The sequence below is a fragment of the Panulirus ornatus genome, chromosome 54, assembly GCF_036320965.1.
Source record: "Panulirus ornatus isolate Po-2019 chromosome 54, ASM3632096v1, whole genome shotgun sequence".
Taxonomy (NCBI): Eukaryota; Metazoa; Arthropoda; class Malacostraca; order Decapoda; family Palinuridae; genus Panulirus; species Panulirus ornatus.
Genome location: NC_092277.1, coordinates 2,533,390 through 2,553,364, shown reverse-complemented (window position 1 = coordinate 2,553,364; position 19,975 = coordinate 2,533,390). Strand labels below are relative to the sequence as shown.

Below are 19,975 nucleotides of genomic sequence, written 5' to 3'. Positions count from 1 at the left end.
CACAACATATTGTCCTCAAAACATTTTTCCAACAAATCCAACCTCCTCTGCACAACCCTATGTATAGCCCATGCCTCGCAACCATATAACATTGATGGAACAGGCACTTCACCATGATCCATCCATACAATGAATATCCTTACTAACCAATCAACAACATAGTCACCCCCTTTTTTTAAAATAAATTCCACTGCAATACCATCCAAACCCTCCGCCTCGCCGGCTTTCATCTTCTGCAAAACTTTCGCTATTTCTCTGTTTACCAAACAATTCTCCCTGACCCTCTCACTTCGCACACCACCCCGAGCAAAACATCCTATATCTGCCACTCTATCATCAAACAGATTCAACAAACCTTCAAAATACTCACTCCATCCTTTTCTCACTTCATCACTACTCGTTATTACCTCCCCATTTCCCTCCTTCACCAATGTTCCCATTTTTTCTCTTGTCTTATGCACTCTATTTACCGCCTTCCAAAACATCTTTTTATTCCCCCTACAGTTTGATGATACTCTCTCACCCCAACCCTGATTTGCCCTCTTTTTCACCTCTTGCACCTTTCTCTTGACCTCATGCCTCCTTCTGTTATACATCTCCCAGTCATTTGCACTATTTCCCTGCAAAAATCGACCAAATGCGTCTCTCTTCTTTTTCGCTAATAATCTTACTTCTTCATCCCTCCACTCACTACCCTTTCTAATCTGCCCACCTCCCGCCTTTCTCATGCCACAATCATATTTTGTGCAAGCCTAAATACATCCCATTCCTCCCCCAATCCCCTTACCTCCTTTGCTCTCACCTTTTTCCATTCTGCACTCCTTCTCTCCTGGTACTTCCTCACACAAGTCAGCTTCCCGAGCTCACTTGCTCTCACCACTCTCTTCACCCTAACATTCTCTTTTCTTTTCTGAAACCCTCTACAAATCTTTACCTTCGCCTCCACAAGATAGTGATCAGACATCCTTCCAGTAGCACCTCTCAGCACATTAACATCCAAAAGTCTCTTTCACACTCCTATCAATTAACGCGTAATCCAATAACGCTCTCTGGCCATCTCTCCTACTTACATACCTATACTTATATATATCTCTCTTTTTAAACCAGGTATTCCCAATCTCTAGTCCTTTTTCAGCACACAAATCTACAAGTTCTTCACCATTTCCATTTGCAACACTGAACACCCCATGTATACCAATTATTCCCTCAACTGCCACATTACTCACCTTTGCATTCAAATCACCTATCACTATTACCCGGGCTCGTGCATCAAAACTGCTAACACACTCGCTCATCTGCTCCCAAAACACTTGCCTCTCATGATCTTTTTTCTCATGCCCAGTTGCGTAGGCACCAATATTCACCCATCTCTTTTCATCCACTTTCAGTTTTACCCATATCAATCTAGTTACTCTCCTATACTCTATCACATACTACCACAACTCCTGTTTCAGGAGTAGCGCTACTCCTTCCTTTGCTCTTGTCCTCTCACTAACCCCTGACTTTACTCCCAAAACATTCCCAAACCACTCTTCCCCTTTATCCATGAGCTTCGTTTCACTCAGAGACAAAACATCCAGGTTCCTTTCCTCAAACATACTACCTACCTCCCTTTTTCTCATCTTGGTTATATCCACACACATTTAGACACCCCAGTCTGAGCCTTCGAGGAGGATGAGCAGTCCCTGCATGACTCCTTTTTCTGTTTCCCCTTTTAGAAAGTTAAAATGCGAGGAGGGGAGAATTTCTAGCCCCCCGCTCCCGTCCCCTTTAGTCGCCTTCTGAGGCACGTGGGGAATGCGTAGGAAGTATTCTTTCTTCCCTATCCCCAGGGATTATATATATATATATATATATATATATATATATATATATATATATATATATATATATATATATATATATATATATATCCCTGGGGATAGGGGATAGGGGAGAAAGAATACTTCACACGCATTCCTCACGTGTCGTAGAAGGCGACTAAAGGGGACGGGAGCGGGGGGCTAGAAACCCTCCCCTTCTTATATTTTAACTTTTTAAAAGGGGAAACAGAAGAAGGAGTCACGCGGGGTGTGCTCATCCTCCTCGAGGCTCACATTGGGGTGTCTAAGTGTGTGTGGATATAAGCAAGATGAGAAAAAAGGAGAGATAGGTATTATGTTTGTGGAAAGGAACTTGGATGTTTTGGCTCTGAGTGAAACGAAGCTCAAGGCTAAAGGGGAAGAGTGGTTTGGAATGTCTTCGGAGTAAAGTCAGGGGATAGTGAGAGGACAAGAGCAAGGGAAGGAGTAGCACTACTCCTGAAACAGGAGTGGTGGGAGTATGTGATAGAGGGTAAGAAAGTAAATTCTAGATTGATATGGGTAAAACTGAAAGTTGATGGAGAGAGATGGGTGATTATTGGTGCATATGCACCTGGGCATGAAAAGAAATATCATGAGAGGCAAGTGTTTTGGGAGCAGGTGAATGAGTGTGTTAGTGGTTTTGATGCACAAGACCGGGTCATAGTGATGGGTGATTTGAATGCAAAGGTGAGTAATGTGGGAGTTGAGGGAACAATTGGTATATATGGGGTGTTCAGTGTTGTAAATGGAAATGGTGAAGAGCTTGTAGATTTATGTGCTGAAAAAGGACTGGTGATTGGGAATACTTGGTTTAAAAAGAGAGATATACATATGTATACGTATGTAAGTAGGAGAGATGGCCAAAGAGCGTTATTGGATTACGCGTTGATTGATAAGCGCGCGAAAGCGAGGCTTTTGGATGTTAATGTGCTGAGAGGTGCAACTGGAGGGATGTCTGATCATTATCTTGTGGAAGCGAAGGTGAAGATTTGTAGAGGTTTTCAGAAAAGAAGAGAGAATGTTGGGGTGAAGAGAGCGGTGAGAGTAAGTGAGCTTGGGAAGGAGACTTGTGTGAGGAAGTACCAGGAGAGACTGAGTTCAGAATGGAGAAATGTGAGAACAAAGGAGGTAAGGGGAGTGGTGGAGGAATGGGATGTATTTAGGGAAGCAGTGATGGCTTGCGCAAAAGATGCTTGTGGCATGAGAAGCGTGGGAGGTGGGCAAATTAGAAAGGGTAGTGAGTGTTGGGATGAAGAAGTAAGATTATTAGTGAAAGAGTAGAGAGGGGCATTCCGACGATTTTTGCAGGGAAATAATGCAAATGAGTGGAAGATGTATAAAAGAAAGAGGCAGGAGGTCAAGAGAAAGGTGCAAGAGGTGAAAAAGAGGGCAAATGAGAGTTGGGGTGAGAGAGCATCATTGAATTTTAGGGAGAATAAAAAGATCTTTTGGAGGGAGGTAGATAAAGTGCGTAAGACAAGGGAACAAATGGGAACTTCAGTGAAGGGGGCTAATGGGGAGGTGATAACAAGTAGTTGGTGATGTGAGAAGATGGAGTGAGTATTTTGAAGGTTTGTTGAATGTGTTTGATGATAGAGTGGCAGATATAGGGTGTTTTGGTCGAGGTGGTGTGCAAAGTGAGAGGGTTAGGGAAAATGATTTGGTAAACAGAGAAGAGGTAGTAAAAGCTTAGCGGAAGATGAAAGCTGGCAAGGCAGCGGGTTAGATGGTATTGCAGTGGAATCTATTAAAAAAGGGGATGACTGTATTGTTGATTGGTTGGCAAAGTTATTTAATGTATGTATTATTTATGGTGAGGTGCCTGAGTATTGGCGGAATGCTTTTATAGTGCCATTGTACAAAGGCAAAGGGGACAAAGGTGAGTGCTCAAATTACAGATGTATAAGTTTGTTGAGTATTCCTGGGAAATTATATGGGAGGGTATTGATTGAGAGGGTGAAGGCATGTACAGAGTATCAGATTGGGGAAGAGGAGTGTGATTTCAGAAGTGGTAGAGGATGTGTGGATCAGGTGTTCGCTTTGAAGAATGTATGTGAGAAATACTTAGAAAAGCAAATGGATTTGTGTGTAGCATTTATGGATCTGGAGAAGGCATATGATAGAGTTGATAGAGATGCTCTGTGGCAGGTATTAAGAATATATGGTGTGGGAGGCAAGTCGTTAGAAGCAGTGAAAAGTTTTTATCGAGGATGTAAGGCATGTGTACGTGTAGGAGGAAAGTGATTGGTTCTCAGTAAATGTAGGTTTGCGGCAGGGGTGTGTGATGTCTCCATGGTTGTTTAATTTGTATATGGATGGGGTTGTTAGGGAGGTGAATGCAAGAGTTTTGAAGAGAGGGGCAAGTATGCAGTCTGTTGTGGATGAGAAAGCTTGGAAAGTGAGTCAGTTGTTGTTCGCTGATGATACAGCGATGGTGGCTGATTCATGTGAGAAACTGCAGAAGCTGGTGAATGAGTTTGGTAAAGTGTGCGAAAGAAGAAAGTTGAGAGTAAATGTGAATAAGAGTAAGGTTATTAGGTACAGTAGGGTTGAGGGTCAAGTCAATTGGGAGGTAAGTTTGAATGGAGAAAAACTGGAGGAAGTGAAGTGTTTTAGATATCTGGGAGTGGATTTGGCAGCGGATGGAAACATGGAAGCGGAAGTGAATCATAGGGTGGGGGAGGGGGCGAAAATTCTGGGAGCGTTGAAGAATGTGTGGAAGTCGAGAGCATTATCTCGGAAAGCAAAAATGGGCATGTATGAAGAAATAGTGGTTCCAACAATTGTTTCACCAAGGTGTGAGTGAGACAGCACTGGTCTTTACTCTATTTAATCTAGGGCCCAACCTGTAATAAGTGTACATGTCACAGTACCAATTACAAAACATAACACCCACACATATACATTATTATCACAATGTCTTATTTACTACATCCAATTACTCACACAGTGCCTCCCCTATCAGCACACAGGTGAAACTGGAGTTGAGATCACTTTTCATAGGTTCAGGGTCACAATTACTAGCACAATGGTGTACTCCGGCATAACATTCTTGAGACTGGACCATGTGCCACACAGCTCCAGGATCACCAACATTAAATCCCTGCCCCACACCTGGGCACTGCAACCCTTGCCCCAACACCTCCACCAGTCGTCACCACCCAACATACAGGCCTTCCCGAGAAACAATGAAGGCCCACTAGCTGACGGCATGGACAACACTTCCATCCTGTCCACGTCACTCAACTCCTACATCACAACTTTACACACAAGAACAGCGACAAGCTCATGCCAAAACGGGAGAGCGAAATATAATATCTCATTAGCAAAATAATAGTACAAATTGTATGCAAAACATAAGAAAATAACAAATTTAGTTAATACAATAACAATAATATAATAATACAATTTATCTATTCAATTCAAAGAAAACTTGACCAATAGGACATACTGAGATATTCTCAGTACACTTCCGCCACAACTACAAGCAAAAACAATTATTGCTCCTCAATGGGGAGCAGCAACACAAGTCTGTGAACCGATCTGTTGATCAACCTGTCCTTCCCATCACTCATAGAGTCAGACTTCGAGATTTTGTATCTTAATACTACATCTCGTACTTTTCCGTCCCTGCCTGGTTTAGCTCTTTCAGAAAACCTGTGCTAATTTCCAATTTCCTCTAATCAAATCACTGTCTTGCACTAAAACAACATCTCCTTCCCGCAAATTTCTACGTGCCGTGTGCCATTTTTGCTTGATGGTTAAGGTTGGGAAGTAGTCTCTCATCCATTTCCTCCAAAACGAGGTTACAATACTTTGTACAAGACTGAAACGCTTCCTTGTATCAGTCGTTTCCACCATGGGCCCACTTGGTACCTTGTTGCTTGCACGACCAAGCAGTAGATCGTTAGGGCACAAGTAAGCACCCAAAGATATATCGTATTCAGGTTTCAGTCCGATTGGGCGTTCATTCAATATATTTGCTACCTCATATACACAGTTTGTAGTTCGCCGAAGCTTAGTACATTTTCGACCACTACTATAACAAGCAGCCGTTTCACCGTCTTAATCAGAGATTCGCATGCACCATTTTGCCAGGGTGCATTCACCGATTTGTTGAATGACCATGTCATACCTTGATGAAGCCCGATTTGAGATATTTGGTCCATGTTCCATTTTTCAGTCATATTCCTGATTTCTTTATTGGCAGCCATTAACTGTGTTCCCATGTCTGAATGCATGGTGCGAGGATAACCCAAAACTTACTTTGAAGTTTAGCTAAGGTGAGGTCTATACCCCCGTGATCAGTGTTGTGTAAGTGATGTATTGTCTGGTAAACTGATGGTTTTGCGAGGGTAACATAAACTGGTTTTGATTCCAATTGTCCTTCAACCAGCTGCTGATTCTCTCCCCTACTACAATGATCCCATCTTCATCTTTACTGGGTCCTAGCCTTTTGAATCTTTCCTTACAATTTTCTTCGAATTCCCTTTGGACCATCTTAACCCAGTACCTTTCTGCCTTTCTCACATCATCGGCAGTGAGTGTATGCAATATTCCTCTGAATGTTTTCTTTCTAATAATGCAAAGGATTATAGCCGTGATCTTTATCATTCTTTTGTAACACCTAAACCTTTCAATATTCATCCTGGGTGTTACCTCCTGTTTGATGTTACATTGTAGTGATACTCTATTCTTATCTGGTAACTCCTTTATGCAAGGTTGGTCTATTGGCCACTGATCAATAGGTAAAGTTAAATAGTGTGGGCCCCTTTGCCATGCTGACTCGGATCCTAGTTTTCTTGGATTGTGTGACCGTGTGGCGTAGTCCGCAGCATTGCCGTCAGTGGCCATCCACCACCAATCATTAGTATTAGTATGTGTCTGAATCTCCGCAATCCTTGTTCCAACAAAAGCTCCAAATCCATGTGATTCATTTTGTATCTGTGACCTTACAATCATTGAGTCAGTTAGATGTAGTACCCTATCGAACACAAAACTTGTTTCTTTTTCTGTTACCTTCCGTAACCTAGCAGACAATACTGCTGCACAAAGCTCCAGTCTCGGAGTAGTTATTTGCCGAATGGGAGCAATTCGACTCTTGGCTGCGAGTAATTGAGCAGAAAATGTGCCATCTTTCAGTTCAAAGCGAATGTATACACATGTAGAGTATGCAATATTGCTGGCATCAGCATAAATGACAAGTGTGGGGTTACCAAGTGCATTATCAGGCTTTATACACCGCCTAAATCTTAGCTCCTCCAAGGCATACATATCTTGGAACAAATTAACCCAGTGCACATGCATTTCATCAGGGATTGGTTCATCCCATCCCAGTTGCTCATCATCTTTGCATTCTTGTTTTCGTGTGATGAGATGTCTCATTAATAGCTTACATCGTATCGTGAAAGGTGTAGCAAGGCCTAGAGGGTCGTATAGTGACGCCACTTGACTTAGGATCATTCTTTTTGTCAGTTGTTTGGGTATCCTTTGCACTATTTCCTCTACTGTTAGTTAGGTCAGGAGCAGTGCGGATCTTCTTGCGTTTTGTAGAAAAGTTAATCTTTACTTTGTAAGAGAATTGATCTTTCTTTGGTTCCCAAATCATCCCTAGTACCTTTTCAACCTCAGTATCAATTATCTTAGAATCTTCTGTCATATCATGGCTTCCAGACATTACCCATTGTTTCATCTGGAATCCTCCTCTTTTAAGGATCTCTTCGGTCGTTTTCATTCTTTCAAGGGCTTCTTCTGCACTTTCACATGAATGAAGACTGTCATCCACATACGAGTTATTAATGATCATGGCAGCTGTTTCCGGGTACTTGTCTTTGAACATTTCGGCAGTTTTATGGAGGGCTGTCATGGCATTCATTCCACTGGGTCTGTCACCGAAAGTTACCGTCTGTAAACAATAATGGTCAGGCTCCCTGGTAGTGTTCATATCTCGCCACAAGAACCGGTGGATCATTTTATCCGCTTCAGAGAGGAGTACAGAATTATACATTTTACTGATATCTCCCACAATTGCTACCGGACCCTGACGAAACCTAAGCAATATGCCAAAAAGATCACACAGCACATCAGGCCCCTTGGCATAATAGTCATTCAAGACGTGTCCCATGTATGAGACAGAGGAATTAAACACTATTCTGATGGGAGTGGATTTAGAGTCTGGTCTTAATATTTCATGATGAGGGATGTGTACTGGGCCCTGATAGTCCTTGATTTCATCTGTAGTCAATTTTCGAGCTACACCTCGCTCCACCATGTCACTGATCTGATCACTATATTCCTTTGCATATGCAACTCCTCTTTTTGCTAATCTCTTTTCTGTAGCTCTAAGTCTGCCCATGCAGGCTGTGAAGTTATTTGGCAAGGTCTTTGGCGATTTTATTCATGGATAGGAAGCTGTCCATTGACTTGTTTTTGAGTCATGTATTAAACCTTGTGTTATTAGAGACAATTCCCTTTCTTCTTTAAGACAATATTTGTTACTTCCAAGGGGACACTTTCCACATTTGCAGTTGCCACATTTTGGAATGCAACATGTCCCCAGATTTTCTACAGAGAAGAAGTCATCAATCCTTCTCGTAACACTGGCTTTTGATTCAACAACTAAATCATTTACTGTACATGCAGCAATGTGATTAATCCTAACAAGAACATGAGCAGAGTCGACACCTTTCACCTTTAATCTAGTGTGTGAACCTCTAATACAGTATCCAAATGGTTCCCAGAATAGTTGGAGGTTACCTACAGTTTTAACCACAGATGGGAATAATTTGCAGTAATCAGCGCCGATCAACAGATCAGTGTTGCCATATGGACGTTCAATGTTCTTAGCTTGTACTCCTAGTAAATCTGCCACGCTACCCATATCCACCTGTCCTGTTTCTGAGGTAATTTCTGATATTCCACAAGCTTTGATTACATGAGTTTGGCCTTGAAAATCATTAAGAGGAACATCATATTCCAATGTTTCAATTTTGTGATAGTCATTTCCTACTTTAGTAACAGCCAAATTTATGCTTCTCCCTTTTAAGCCCATAAATTTTGCCATACGATCAGTTATGAGTGACATATTGCTACCAGAGTCCCAGAGGGTAGTTATGGGTCGTGTGTTACCATAAACTGAACTTATCATTAACAAAATGCCCCTTTTTGGTGACAAACTGCTATTTATGTATCCCTGCTCTTTACCAAAACAATTATGGAGAATCTGATGGTGGCCTCTCCCACATTCACCACATAAAGATTTCTGTGAACATTGACGGCCCCTGTGACCTAACTGTAAACAAAGGAAGCAGGCACCCATCCTATATACGGCATTAATCTTCTCCTTGCTCTGAAGTTTTTGAAACGCCGTACATATTATGTGTATCTGTGCCATGGTACCAACATTCAACTGGTCTTTGAGACTCTACTCCAGACATATTTCCAGTTAACATAGAGATTTGCTTAGATAAATTAACTAAACACTCCTCCATCTTGCTTTGTTTTCCATGAAGCTGGGTTATGGCTGTAGTTAATACGTCAGTTTCACTGTCTAGGTTCACTGAGTGTACATGCACGTTAATATTAGGGTTAGTTGCCCTAATGTCATCATTCATGTATTCTAGTGCTTGTTTCTCTTTCAACAAATATTTCAGCAACTCTTCAAACATTTTACTTTAATCCTTTAGAGTTTGCAAAATTTTCGTCCACTCTCTTTTCTGCATTGGTGGGAGAAGCTTTTCTATATGACTGACCATAATAACAGTATTCATCTCTTCAGACAAATTAACTTTGTCTAAATCTAAAGAGGCTCTTTCAACTATGCTTACCATATCCATGAATTTCCGTGGATTGTCCACGGGTATTGGTTTTCATGTCTTTATGTCATTCAAGACTGACTGCACTAGTCTTGCTGGATTGCCATACCTGGCATCCAACCTTTTCATCATGGAATCAAAAGAGTCATCCACCCCGTGAACTACCTCCATTGCCTCCCCCGACAGACAGGATCGCAACACATATGGATCATCTTCATATACTGATTTCATTAATTCATAGTCTTTACAGAATGTGGGATAATCACGAAGCTTGCCATCAAAATGTGGTGGAGTTAACTGCTGCGTTCTCACTTTGTGCATTTCGTTAACACTGGCTTTGTCTTTCTTTGTGACTTTAGCTATTCTTGCATGAGCCTGAATTTTTGTCCTTTCAATATCAGTGATATAAGTATCAAGTTCATTAATGAGCACATCATAATTTGATTTCTTTGTATCAAGAGACTCAGCTAACTGCTCATTAATTTCTTCAATTTCAAGGAACTGTTTGCACATGTCATCATAAATACCTCGTAACACTTCCAAAGGGTCATCCCGGCCTTGCGCTTCCTTTGACAAGTTGACCTTCCTAGTAAACTTGCGTTTGGCGATGGTCCGCTCCTTCATCAGCTGTTCATCCATCTTGGCAGGGGATGTGTTGGACTGTTTCACCAAGGTGTGAGTGAGACAGCACTGGTCGTTACTCTATTTAATCTAGGGCCCAACCTGTAATAAGTGTACATGTCACAGTACCAATTACAAAACATAACACCCACACATATACATTATTATCACAATGTCTTATTTACTACATCCAATTACTCACACAGTGCCTCCCCTATCAGCACACAGGTGAAACTGGAGTTGAGATCACTTTTCATAGGTTCAGGGTCACAATTACTAGCACAATGGTGTACTCCGGCATAACATTCTTGAGACTGGACCATGTGCCACACAGCTCCAGGATCACCAACATTAAATCCCTGCCCCACACCTGGGCACTGCAACCCTTGCCCCAACACCTCCACCAGTCGTCACCACCCAACATACAGGCCTTCCCGAGAAACAATGAAGGCCCACTAGCTGACGGCATGGACAACACTTCCATCCTGTCCACGTCACTCAACTCCTACATCACAACTTTACACACAAGAACAGCGACAAGCTGTCATATGTAATGCACCAAAACGACAGCCACCTATCCACATCCAGGCCCCACAGAATTTTCCATGGTTTACCCCAGACGCTTCACATGCCCTGGTCATGTCCATTCACAGCATGTCGATCGCGTATACCACATCATTTCAATTCATTCTATTCCTTGCACGCCTTTCACTCTCCTGTATGTTCAGGTCCCGATCGCTCAAAATCTTTTTCACTCCATCCCTCCACCTTCAATTTGGTCTCCGACTTCTCCTTTTTCCCTCCACCTCTGACACATATATCCTTTTTGTCAATCTTTCCTCGCTCATTCTCTCCATGTGTCCAAACCATTTCGACACTCCCTCTTCTGCTCTCTCAATCACACTCTTTTTTCATTATCACACATCTCTCTTACCCTTTCATTACTTACTCGATCAAACCATCTCACACCACATATTGTCCTCAAAACATTTTTCCAACAAATCCAACCTCCTCTGCACAACCCTATGTATAGCCCATGCCTCGCAACCATATAACATTGATGGAACAGGCACTTCACCATGATCCATCCATACATTGAATATCCTTACCAACCAAATAAACAACATAGTCACCCCCTTTTTTTAAATAAATTCCACTGCAATACCATCCAAACCCTCCGCCTCGCCGGCTTTCATCTTCCTCAAAACTTTCGCTACTTCTCTGTTTACCAAACAATTCTCCCTGACCCTCTCACTTCGCACACCACCCCGAGCAAAACATCCTATATCTGCCACTCTATCATCAAACAGATTCAACAAACCTTCAAAATACTCACTCCATCCTTTTCTCACTTCATCACTACTCGTTATTACCTCCCCATTTCCCTCCTTCACCAATGTTCCCATTTTTTCTCTTGTCTTATGCACTCTATTTACCGCCTTCCAAAACATCTTTTTATTCCCCCTACAGTTTGATGATACTCTCTCACCCCAACCCTCATTTGCCCTCCTTTTCACCTCTTGCACCTTTCTCTTGACCTCATGCCTCCTTCTGTTATACATCTCCCAGTCATTTGCACTATTTCCCTGCAAAAATCGACCAAATGCGTCTCTCCTCTTTTTCACTAATAATCTTATTTCTTCATCCCTCCACTCACTACCCTTTCTAATCTGCCCACCTCCCGCCTTTCTCATGCCACAATCATATTTTGTGCAAGCCTAAATACATCCCATTCCTCCCCCAATCCCCTTATCTCCTTTGCTCTCACCTTTTTCCATTCTGCACTCCTTCTCTCCTGGTACTTCCTCACACAAGTCATCTTCCCGAGCTCACTTGCTCTCACCACTCTCTTCACCCCAACATTCTCTCTTCTTTTCTGAAAGCCTCTACAAATCTTTACCTTCATCTCCACAAGACAGTGATCAGACATCCTTCCAGTCGCACCTCTCAGCACATTAACATTCAAAAGTCTCTTTCACACTCCTATCAATTAACGCGTAATCCAATAACGCTCTCTGCTCATCTCTCCTACTTACATACCTATACTTATATATATCTCTCTTTTTAAACCAGGTATTCCCAATCACCAGTCCTTTTTCAGCACATAAATCTACAAGTTCTTCACCATTTCCATTTGCAACACTGAACACCCCATGTATACCAATTATTCCCTCGACTGCCACATTACTCACCTTTGCATTCAAATCACCCATCACTATAACCCGGTCTCGTGTATCAAAACTGCTAACACACTCGCTCATCTGTTCCCAAAACACTTGCTTCTCATGATCTTTTTTCTCATGCCCAGTTGCGTAGGCACCAATATTCACCCATCTCTTTTCATCCACTTTCAGTTTTACCCATATCAATCTAGTTACTCTCCTATACTCTATCACATACTACCACAACTCCTGTTTCAGGAGTAGCGCTACTCCTTCCTTTGCTCTTGTCCTCTCACGAACCCCTGACTTTACTCCCAAAACATTCCCAAACCACTCTTCCCCTTTATCCATGAGCTTCCTTTCACTCAGAGACAAAACATCCAGGTTGCTTTCCTCAAACATACTACCTATCTCCCTTTTTCTCATCTTGGTTATATCCACACATATTTAGACACCCCAGTCTGAGCCTTCGAGGAGGATGAGCAGTCCCTGCATGACTCCTTTTTCTGTTACCCCTTTTAAAAAGATAAAATACGAGGAGGGGAGAATTTCTAGCCCCCCGCTCCCGTCCCCTTTAGTCGCCTTCTGAGGCACGCGGGGAATGCGTAGGAAGTATTCTTTCTTCCCTATCCCCAGGGATTATATAAATATATATATATATATATATATATATATATATATATATATATATATATATATATATATATATATATATATATATCCCTGGGGATAGCGGATAGGGGAGAAAAAATACTTCACACGCATTCCTCACGTGTCGTAGAAGTCGACTAAAGGGGACGGGAGCTGGAGGCTAGAAACCCTCCCCTCCTTATATTTTAACTTTTTAAGCGGCGAAACAGGAGAAGGATTCACGCGGGGTGTGCTCATCCTCCTCGAGGCTCACATTGGGGTGTCTAAGTGTGTGTGGATATAACCAAGATGAGAAAAAAAGGAGAGATAGGTATTATGTTTGTGGAAAGGAACCTGGATGTTTTGGCTCTGAGTGAAACGAAGCACAAGGTTAAAGGGGAAGAGTGCTTTGGAATGTCTTAGGAGTAAAGTCAGGGGAGAGTGAGAGGACAAGAGCAAGGGAAGGAGTAGCACTACTCCTGAAACAGGAGTGGTGGGAGTATGTGATAGAGGGTAAGAAAGTAAATTCTAGATTGATATGGGCAAAACTGAAAGTTGATGGAGAGAGATGGATGATTACTGGTGCATATGCACCTGGGCATGAAAAGAAATATCATGAGAGGCAAGTGTTTTGGGAGCAGCTGAATGAGTGTGTTAGTGGTTTTGATGCACAAGACCGGGTTATAGTGATGGGTGATTTGAATGCAAAGGTGAGTAATGTGGGAGTTGAGGGAAAAATTGGTATATATGGGGTGTTCAGTGTTGTAAATGGAAATGGTGAAGAGCTTGTAGATTTATGTGCTGAAAAAGGACTGGTGATCGGAAATACCTGGTTTAAAAAGAGAGATATACATATGCATACGTATGTAAGTAGGAGAGATGGCCAAAGAGCGTTATTGGATTACGCGTTGATTGATAAGCGCGCGAAAGCGAGGGTTTTGGATGTTAATGTGCTGAGAGGTGCAACTGGAGGGATGTCTGATCATTATCTTATGGAGGCGAAGGTGAAGATTTGTAGAGGTTTTCAGAAAAGAAGAGAGAATGTTGGGGTGAAGAGAGTGGTGAGAGTAAATGAGCTTGGGAAGGAGACTTGTGTGAGGAAGTACCAGGAGAGACTGAGTTCAGAATGGAAAAATGTGAGAACAAAGGAGGTAAGGGGAGTGGGGGAGGAATGGGATGTATTTAGGGAAGCAGTGATGGCTTGCGCAAAAGATGCTTGTGGCATGAGAAGCGTGGGAGGTGGGCAAATTAGAAAGGGTAGTGAGTGTTGGGATGAAGAAGTAAGATTATTAGTGAAAGAGTAGAGAGGGGCATTCCGACGATTTTTGCAGGGAAATAATGCAAATGAGTGGAAGATGTATAAAAGAAAGAGGCAGGAGGTCAAGAGAAAGGTGCAAGAGGTGAAAAAGAGGGCAAATGAGAGTTGGGGTGAGAGAGCATCATTGAATTTTAGGGAGAATAAAAAGATCTTTTGGAAGGAGGTAGATAAAGTGCGTAAGACAAGGGAACAAATGGGAACTTCAGTGAAGGGCGCTAATGGGGAGGTGATAACAAGTAGTTGGTGATGTGAGAAGATGGAGTGAGTATTTTGAAGGTTTGTTGAATGTGTTTGATGATAGAGTAGCAGATATAGGGTGTTTTGGTCGAGGTGGTGTGCAAAGTGAGAGGGTTAGGGAAAATGATTTGGTAAACAGAGAAGAGGTAGTAAAAGCTTTGCGGAAGATGAAAGCTGGCAAGGCAGCGGGTTGGATGGTATTGCAGTGGAATCTATTAAAAAAGGGGGTGACTCTATTGTTGATTGGTTGGCAAGGTTATTCAATGTATGTATGATTTATGGCGAGGTGCCTGAGTATTGGCGGAATGCTTTCATAGTGCCATTGTACAAAGGCAAAGGAGATAAGAGTGAGTGCTCAAATTACAGATGTATAAGTTTGTTGAGTATTCCTGGTAAATTATATGGGAGGGCATTGATTGAGAGGGTGAAAGCATGTACAGAGTATCAGATTGGGGAAGAGCAGTGTGATTTCAGAAGTGGTAGAGGATGTGTGGATCAGCTTTTCGCTTTGAAGAATGTATGTGAGAAATACTTAGAAAAGCAAATGGATTTGTATGTAGCATTTATGGATCTGGAGAAGGCATATGACAGAGTTGATAGAGATGCTCTGTGGAAGGTATTAAGAATATATGGTGTGGGAGGAAAGTTGTTAGAAGCAGTGAAAAGTTTTTATCGAGGATGTAAGGCATGTGTACGTGTAGGAGGAGAGGAAAGTGATTGGTTCTCAGTAAATGTAGGTTTGCGGCAGGGGTGTGTGATGTCTCCATGGTTGTTTAATTTGTATATGGATGGGGTTGTTAGGGAGGTGAATGCAAGAGTTTGGGAAAGAGGGGCAAGTATGCAGTCTGTTGTGGATGAGAAAGCTTGGAAAGTGAGTCAGTTGTTGTTCGCTGATGATACAGCGCTGGCGGCTGATTCATGTGAGAAACTGCAGAAGCTGGTGACTGAGTTTGGTAAAGTGTGCGAAAGAAGAAAGTTGAGAGTATATGTGAATAAGAGCAAGGTTATTAGGTACAGTAGGGTTGAGGGTCAAGTCAATTGGGAGGTAAGGAGAATGGAGAAAAACTGGAGGAAGCAAAGTGTTTTAGATATCTGGGAGTGGATTTGGCAGCGGATGGAACCATGGAAGCGGAAGTGAATCATAGGGTGGGGGAGGGGGCGAAAATTCTGGGAGCGTTGAAGAATGTGTGGAAGTCGAGAACATTATCTTGGAAAGCAAAAATGGGCATGTATGAAGAAATAGTGGTTCCAACAATTGTTTCACCAAGGTGTGAGTGAGACAGCACTGGTCTTTACTCTTAATCTAGGGCCCAACCTGTAATAAGTGTACATGTCACAGTACCAATTACAAAACATAACACCCACACATATACATTATTATCACAATGTCTTATTTACTACATCCAATTACTCACACAGTGCCTCCCCTATCAGCACACAGGTGAAACTGGAGTTGAGATCACTTTTCATAGGTTCAGGGTCACAATTACTAGCACAATGGTGTACTCCGGCATAACATTCTTGAGACTGGACCATGTGCCACACAGCTCCAGGATCACCAACATTAAATCCCTGCCCCACACCTGGGCACTGCAACCCTTGCCCCAACACCTCCACCAGTCGTCACCACCCAACATACAGGCCTTCCCGAGAAACAATGAAGGCCCACTAGCTGACGGCATGGACAACACTTCCATCCTGTCCACGTCACTCAACTCCTACATCACAACTTTACACACAAGAACAGCGACAAGCTCATGCCAAAACGGGAGAGCGAAATATAATATCTCATTAGCAAAATAATAGTACAAATTGTATGCAAAACATAAGAAAATAACAAATTTAGTTAATACAATAACAATAATATAATAATACAATTTATCTATTCAATTCAAAGAAAACTTGACCAATAGGACATACTGAGATATTCTCAGTACACTTCCGCCACAACTACAAGCAAAAACAATTATTGCTCCTCAATGGGGAGCAGCAACACAAGTCTGTGAACCGATCTGTTGATCAACCTGTCCTTCCCATCACACATAGAGTCAGACTTCGAGATTTTGTATCTTAATACTACATCTCGTACTTTTCCGTCCCTGCCTGGTTTAGCTCTTTCAGAAAACCTGTGCTAATTTCCAATTTCCTCTAATCAAATCACTGTCTTGCACTAAAACAACATCTCCTTCCCGCAAATTTCTACGTGCCGTGTGCCATTTTTGCTTGATGGTTAAGGTTGGGAAGTAGTCTCTCATCCATTTCCTCCAAAACGAGGTTACAATACTTTGTACAAGACTGAAACGCTTCCTTGTATCAGTCGTTTCCACCATGGGCCCACTTGGTACCTTGTTGCTTGCACGACCAAGCAGTAGATCGTTAGGGCACAAGTAAGCACCCAAAGATATATCGTATTCAGGTTTCAGTCCGATTGGGCGTTCATTCAATATATTTGCTACCTCATATACACAGTTTGTAGTTCGCCGAAGCTTAGTACATTTTCGACCACTACTATAACAAGCAGCCGTTTCACCGTCTTAATCAGAGATTCGCATGCACCATTTTGCCAGGGTGCATTCACCGATTTGTTGAATGACCATGTCATACCTTGATGAAGCCCGATTTGAGATATTTGGTCCATGTTCCATTTTTCAGTCATATTCCTGATTTCTTTATTGGCAGCCATTAACTGTGTTCCCATGTCTGAATGCATGGTGCGAGGATAACCCAAAACTTACTTTGAAGTTTAGCTAAGGTGAGGTCTATACCCCCGTGATCAGTGTTGTGTAAGTGATGTATTGTCTGGTAAACTGATGGTTTTGCGAGGGTAACATAAACTGGTTTTGATTCCAATTGTCCTTCAACCAGCTGCTGATTCTCTCCCCTACTACAATGATCCCATCTTCATCTTTACTGGGTCCTAGCCTTTTGAATCTTTCCTTACAATTTTCTTCGAATTCCCTTTGGACCATCTTAACCCAGTACCTTTCTGCCTTTCTCACATCATCGGCAGTGAGTGTATGCAATATTCCTCTGAATGTTTTCTTTCTAATAATGCAAAGGATTATAGCCGTGATCTTTATCATTCTTTTGTAACACCTAAACCTTTCAATATTCATCCTGGGTGTTACCTCCTGTTTGATGTTACATTGTAGTGATACTCTATTCTTATCTGGTAACTCCTTTATGCAAGGTTGGTCTATTGGCCACTGATCAATAGGTAAAGTTAAATAGTGTGGGCCCCTTTGCCATGCTGACTCGGATCCTAGTTTTCTTGGATTGTGTGACCGTGTGGCGTAGTCCGCAGCATTGCCGTCAGTGGCCATCCACCACCAATCATTAGTATTAGTATGTGTCTGAATCTCCGCAATCCTTGTTCCAACAAAAGCTCCAAATCCATGTGATTCATTTTGTATCTGTGACCTTACAATCATTGAGTCAGTTAGATGTAGTACCCTATCGAACACAAAACTTGTTTCTTTTTCTGTTACCTTCCGTAACCTAGCAGACAATACTGCTGCACAAAGCTCCAGTCTCGGAGTAGTTATTTGCCGAATGGGAGCAATTCGACTCTTGGCTGCGAGTAATTGAGCAGAAAATGTGCCATCTTTCAGTTCAAAGCGAATGTATACACATGTAGAGTATGCAATATTGCTGGCATCAGCATAAATGACAAGTGTGGGGTTACCAAGTGCATTATCAGGCTTTATACACCGCCTAAATCTTAGCTCCTCCAAGGCATACATATCTTGGAACAAATTAACCCAGTGCACATGCATTTCATCAGGGATTGGTTCATCCCATCCCAGTTGCTCATCATCTTTGCATTCTTGTTTTCGTGTGATGAGATGTCTCATTAATAGCTTACATCGTATCGTGAAAGGTGTAGCAAGGCCTAGAGGGTCGTATAGTGACGCCACTTGACTTAGGATCATTCTTTTTGTCAGTTGTTTGGGTATCCTTTGCACTATTTCCTCTACTGTTAGTTAGGTCAGGAGCAGTGCGGATCTTCTTGCGTTTTGTAGAAAAGTTAATCTTTACTTTGTAAGAGAATTGATCTTTCTTTGGTTCCCAAATCATCCCTAGTACCTTTTCAACCTCAGTATCAATTATCTTAGAATCTTCTGTCATATCATGGCTTCCAGACATTACCCATTGTTTCATCTGGAATCCTCCTCTTTTAAGGATCTCTTCGGTCGTTTTCATTCTTTCAAGGGCTTCTTCTGCACTTTCACATGAATGAAGACTGTCATCCACATACGAGTTATTAATGATCATGGCAGCTGTTTCCGGGTACTTGTCTTTGAACATTTCGGCAGTTTTATGGAGGGCTGTCATGGCATTCATTCCACTGGGTCTGTCACCGAAAGTTACCGTCTGTAAACAATAATGGTCAGGCTCCCTGGTAGTGTTCATATCTCGCCACAAGAACCGGTGGATCATTTTATCCGCTTCAGAGAGGAGTACAGAATTATACATTTTACTGATATCTCCCACAATTGCTACCGGACCCTGACGAAACCTAAGCAATATGCCAAAAAGATCACACAGCACATCAGGCCCCTTGGCATAATAGTCATTCAAGACGTGTCCCATGTATGAGACAGAGGAATTAAACACTATTCTGATGGGAGTGGATTTAGAGTCTGGTCTTAATATTTCATGATGAGGGATGTGTACTGGGCCCTGATAGTCCTTGATTTCATCTGTAGTCAATTTTCGAGCTACACCTCGCTCCACCATGTCACTGATCTGATCACTATATTCCTTTGCATATGCAACTCCTCTTTTTGCTAATCTCTTTTCTGTAGCTCTAAGTCTGCCCATGCAGGCTGTGAAGTTATTTGGCAAGGTCTTTGGCGATTTTATTCATGGATAGGAAGCTGTCCATTGACTTGTTTTTGAGTCATGTATTAAACCTTGTGTTATTAGAGACAATTCCCTTTCTTCTTTAAGACAATATTTGTTACTTCCAAGGGGACACTTTCCACATTTGCAGTTGCCACATTTTGGAATGCAACATGTCCCCAGATTTTCTACAGAGAAGAAGTCATCAATCCTTCTCGTAACACTGGCTTTTGATTCAACAACTAAATCATTTACTGTACATGCAGCAATGTGATTAATCCTAACAAGAACATGAGCAGAGTCGACACCTTTCACCTTTAATCTAGTGTGTGAACCTCTAATACAGTATCCAAATGGTTCCCAGAATAGTTGGAGGTTACCTACAGTTTTAACCACAGATGGGAATAATTTGCAGTAATCAGCGCCGATCAACAGATCAGTTTTGCCATATGGACGTTCAATGTTCTTAGCTTGTACTCCTAGTAAATCTGCCACGCTACCCAT

At 42.1% G+C, this 19,975-nt stretch overlaps 4 protein-coding genes across 4 annotated transcripts; all 4 read right to left on the bottom strand.

Annotated features, from left to right (window-relative positions):
• Positions 1 to 6,134: 6,134 nt before the first annotated feature.
• Positions 6,135 to 7,229, bottom strand: LOC139765323 (uncharacterized). Its single transcript, XM_071692700.1, has one exon. It carries the CDS (start codon positions 7,227 to 7,229, stop codon positions 6,135 to 6,137), a length of 1,095 nt encoding a protein of 364 aa, XP_071548801.1.
• Positions 7,230 to 7,236: 7 nt separating this feature from the next.
• LOC139765322 (uncharacterized) lies at positions 7,237 to 8,199 on the bottom strand. The gene has a single exon (XM_071692699.1). It carries the CDS (start codon positions 8,197 to 8,199, stop codon positions 7,237 to 7,239), a length of 963 nt encoding a protein of 320 aa, XP_071548800.1.
• A 9,186-nt stretch (positions 8,200 to 17,385) lies between these two features.
• Positions 17,386 to 18,480, bottom strand: LOC139765321 (uncharacterized). The gene has a single exon (XM_071692698.1). It carries the CDS (start codon positions 18,478 to 18,480, stop codon positions 17,386 to 17,388), a length of 1,095 nt encoding a protein of 364 aa, XP_071548799.1.
• A 7-nt stretch (positions 18,481 to 18,487) lies between these two features.
• On the bottom strand, positions 18,488 to 19,450 carry LOC139765319 (uncharacterized). Its single transcript, XM_071692697.1, has one exon. The coding sequence runs from the start codon at positions 19,448 to 19,450 to the stop codon at positions 18,488 to 18,490; it is 963 nt and encodes a 320-aa protein (XP_071548798.1).
• Between the last annotated feature and the right edge of the window lie 525 nt (positions 19,451 to 19,975).

Excerpts from the sequence above, each read along its gene's own strand:
- LOC139765323 (XM_071692700.1), bottom strand. The coding sequence starts at position 7,229 with ATGAGACATCTCATCACACGAAAACAAGAATGCAAAGATGATGAGCAA.
- LOC139765322 (XM_071692699.1), bottom strand. The coding sequence starts at position 8,199 with ATGGGCAGACTTAGAGCTACAGAAAAGAGATTAGCAAAAAGAGGAGTT.
- LOC139765321 (XM_071692698.1), bottom strand. The coding sequence starts at position 18,480 with ATGAGACATCTCATCACACGAAAACAAGAATGCAAAGATGATGAGCAA.
- LOC139765319 (XM_071692697.1), bottom strand. The coding sequence starts at position 19,450 with ATGGGCAGACTTAGAGCTACAGAAAAGAGATTAGCAAAAAGAGGAGTT.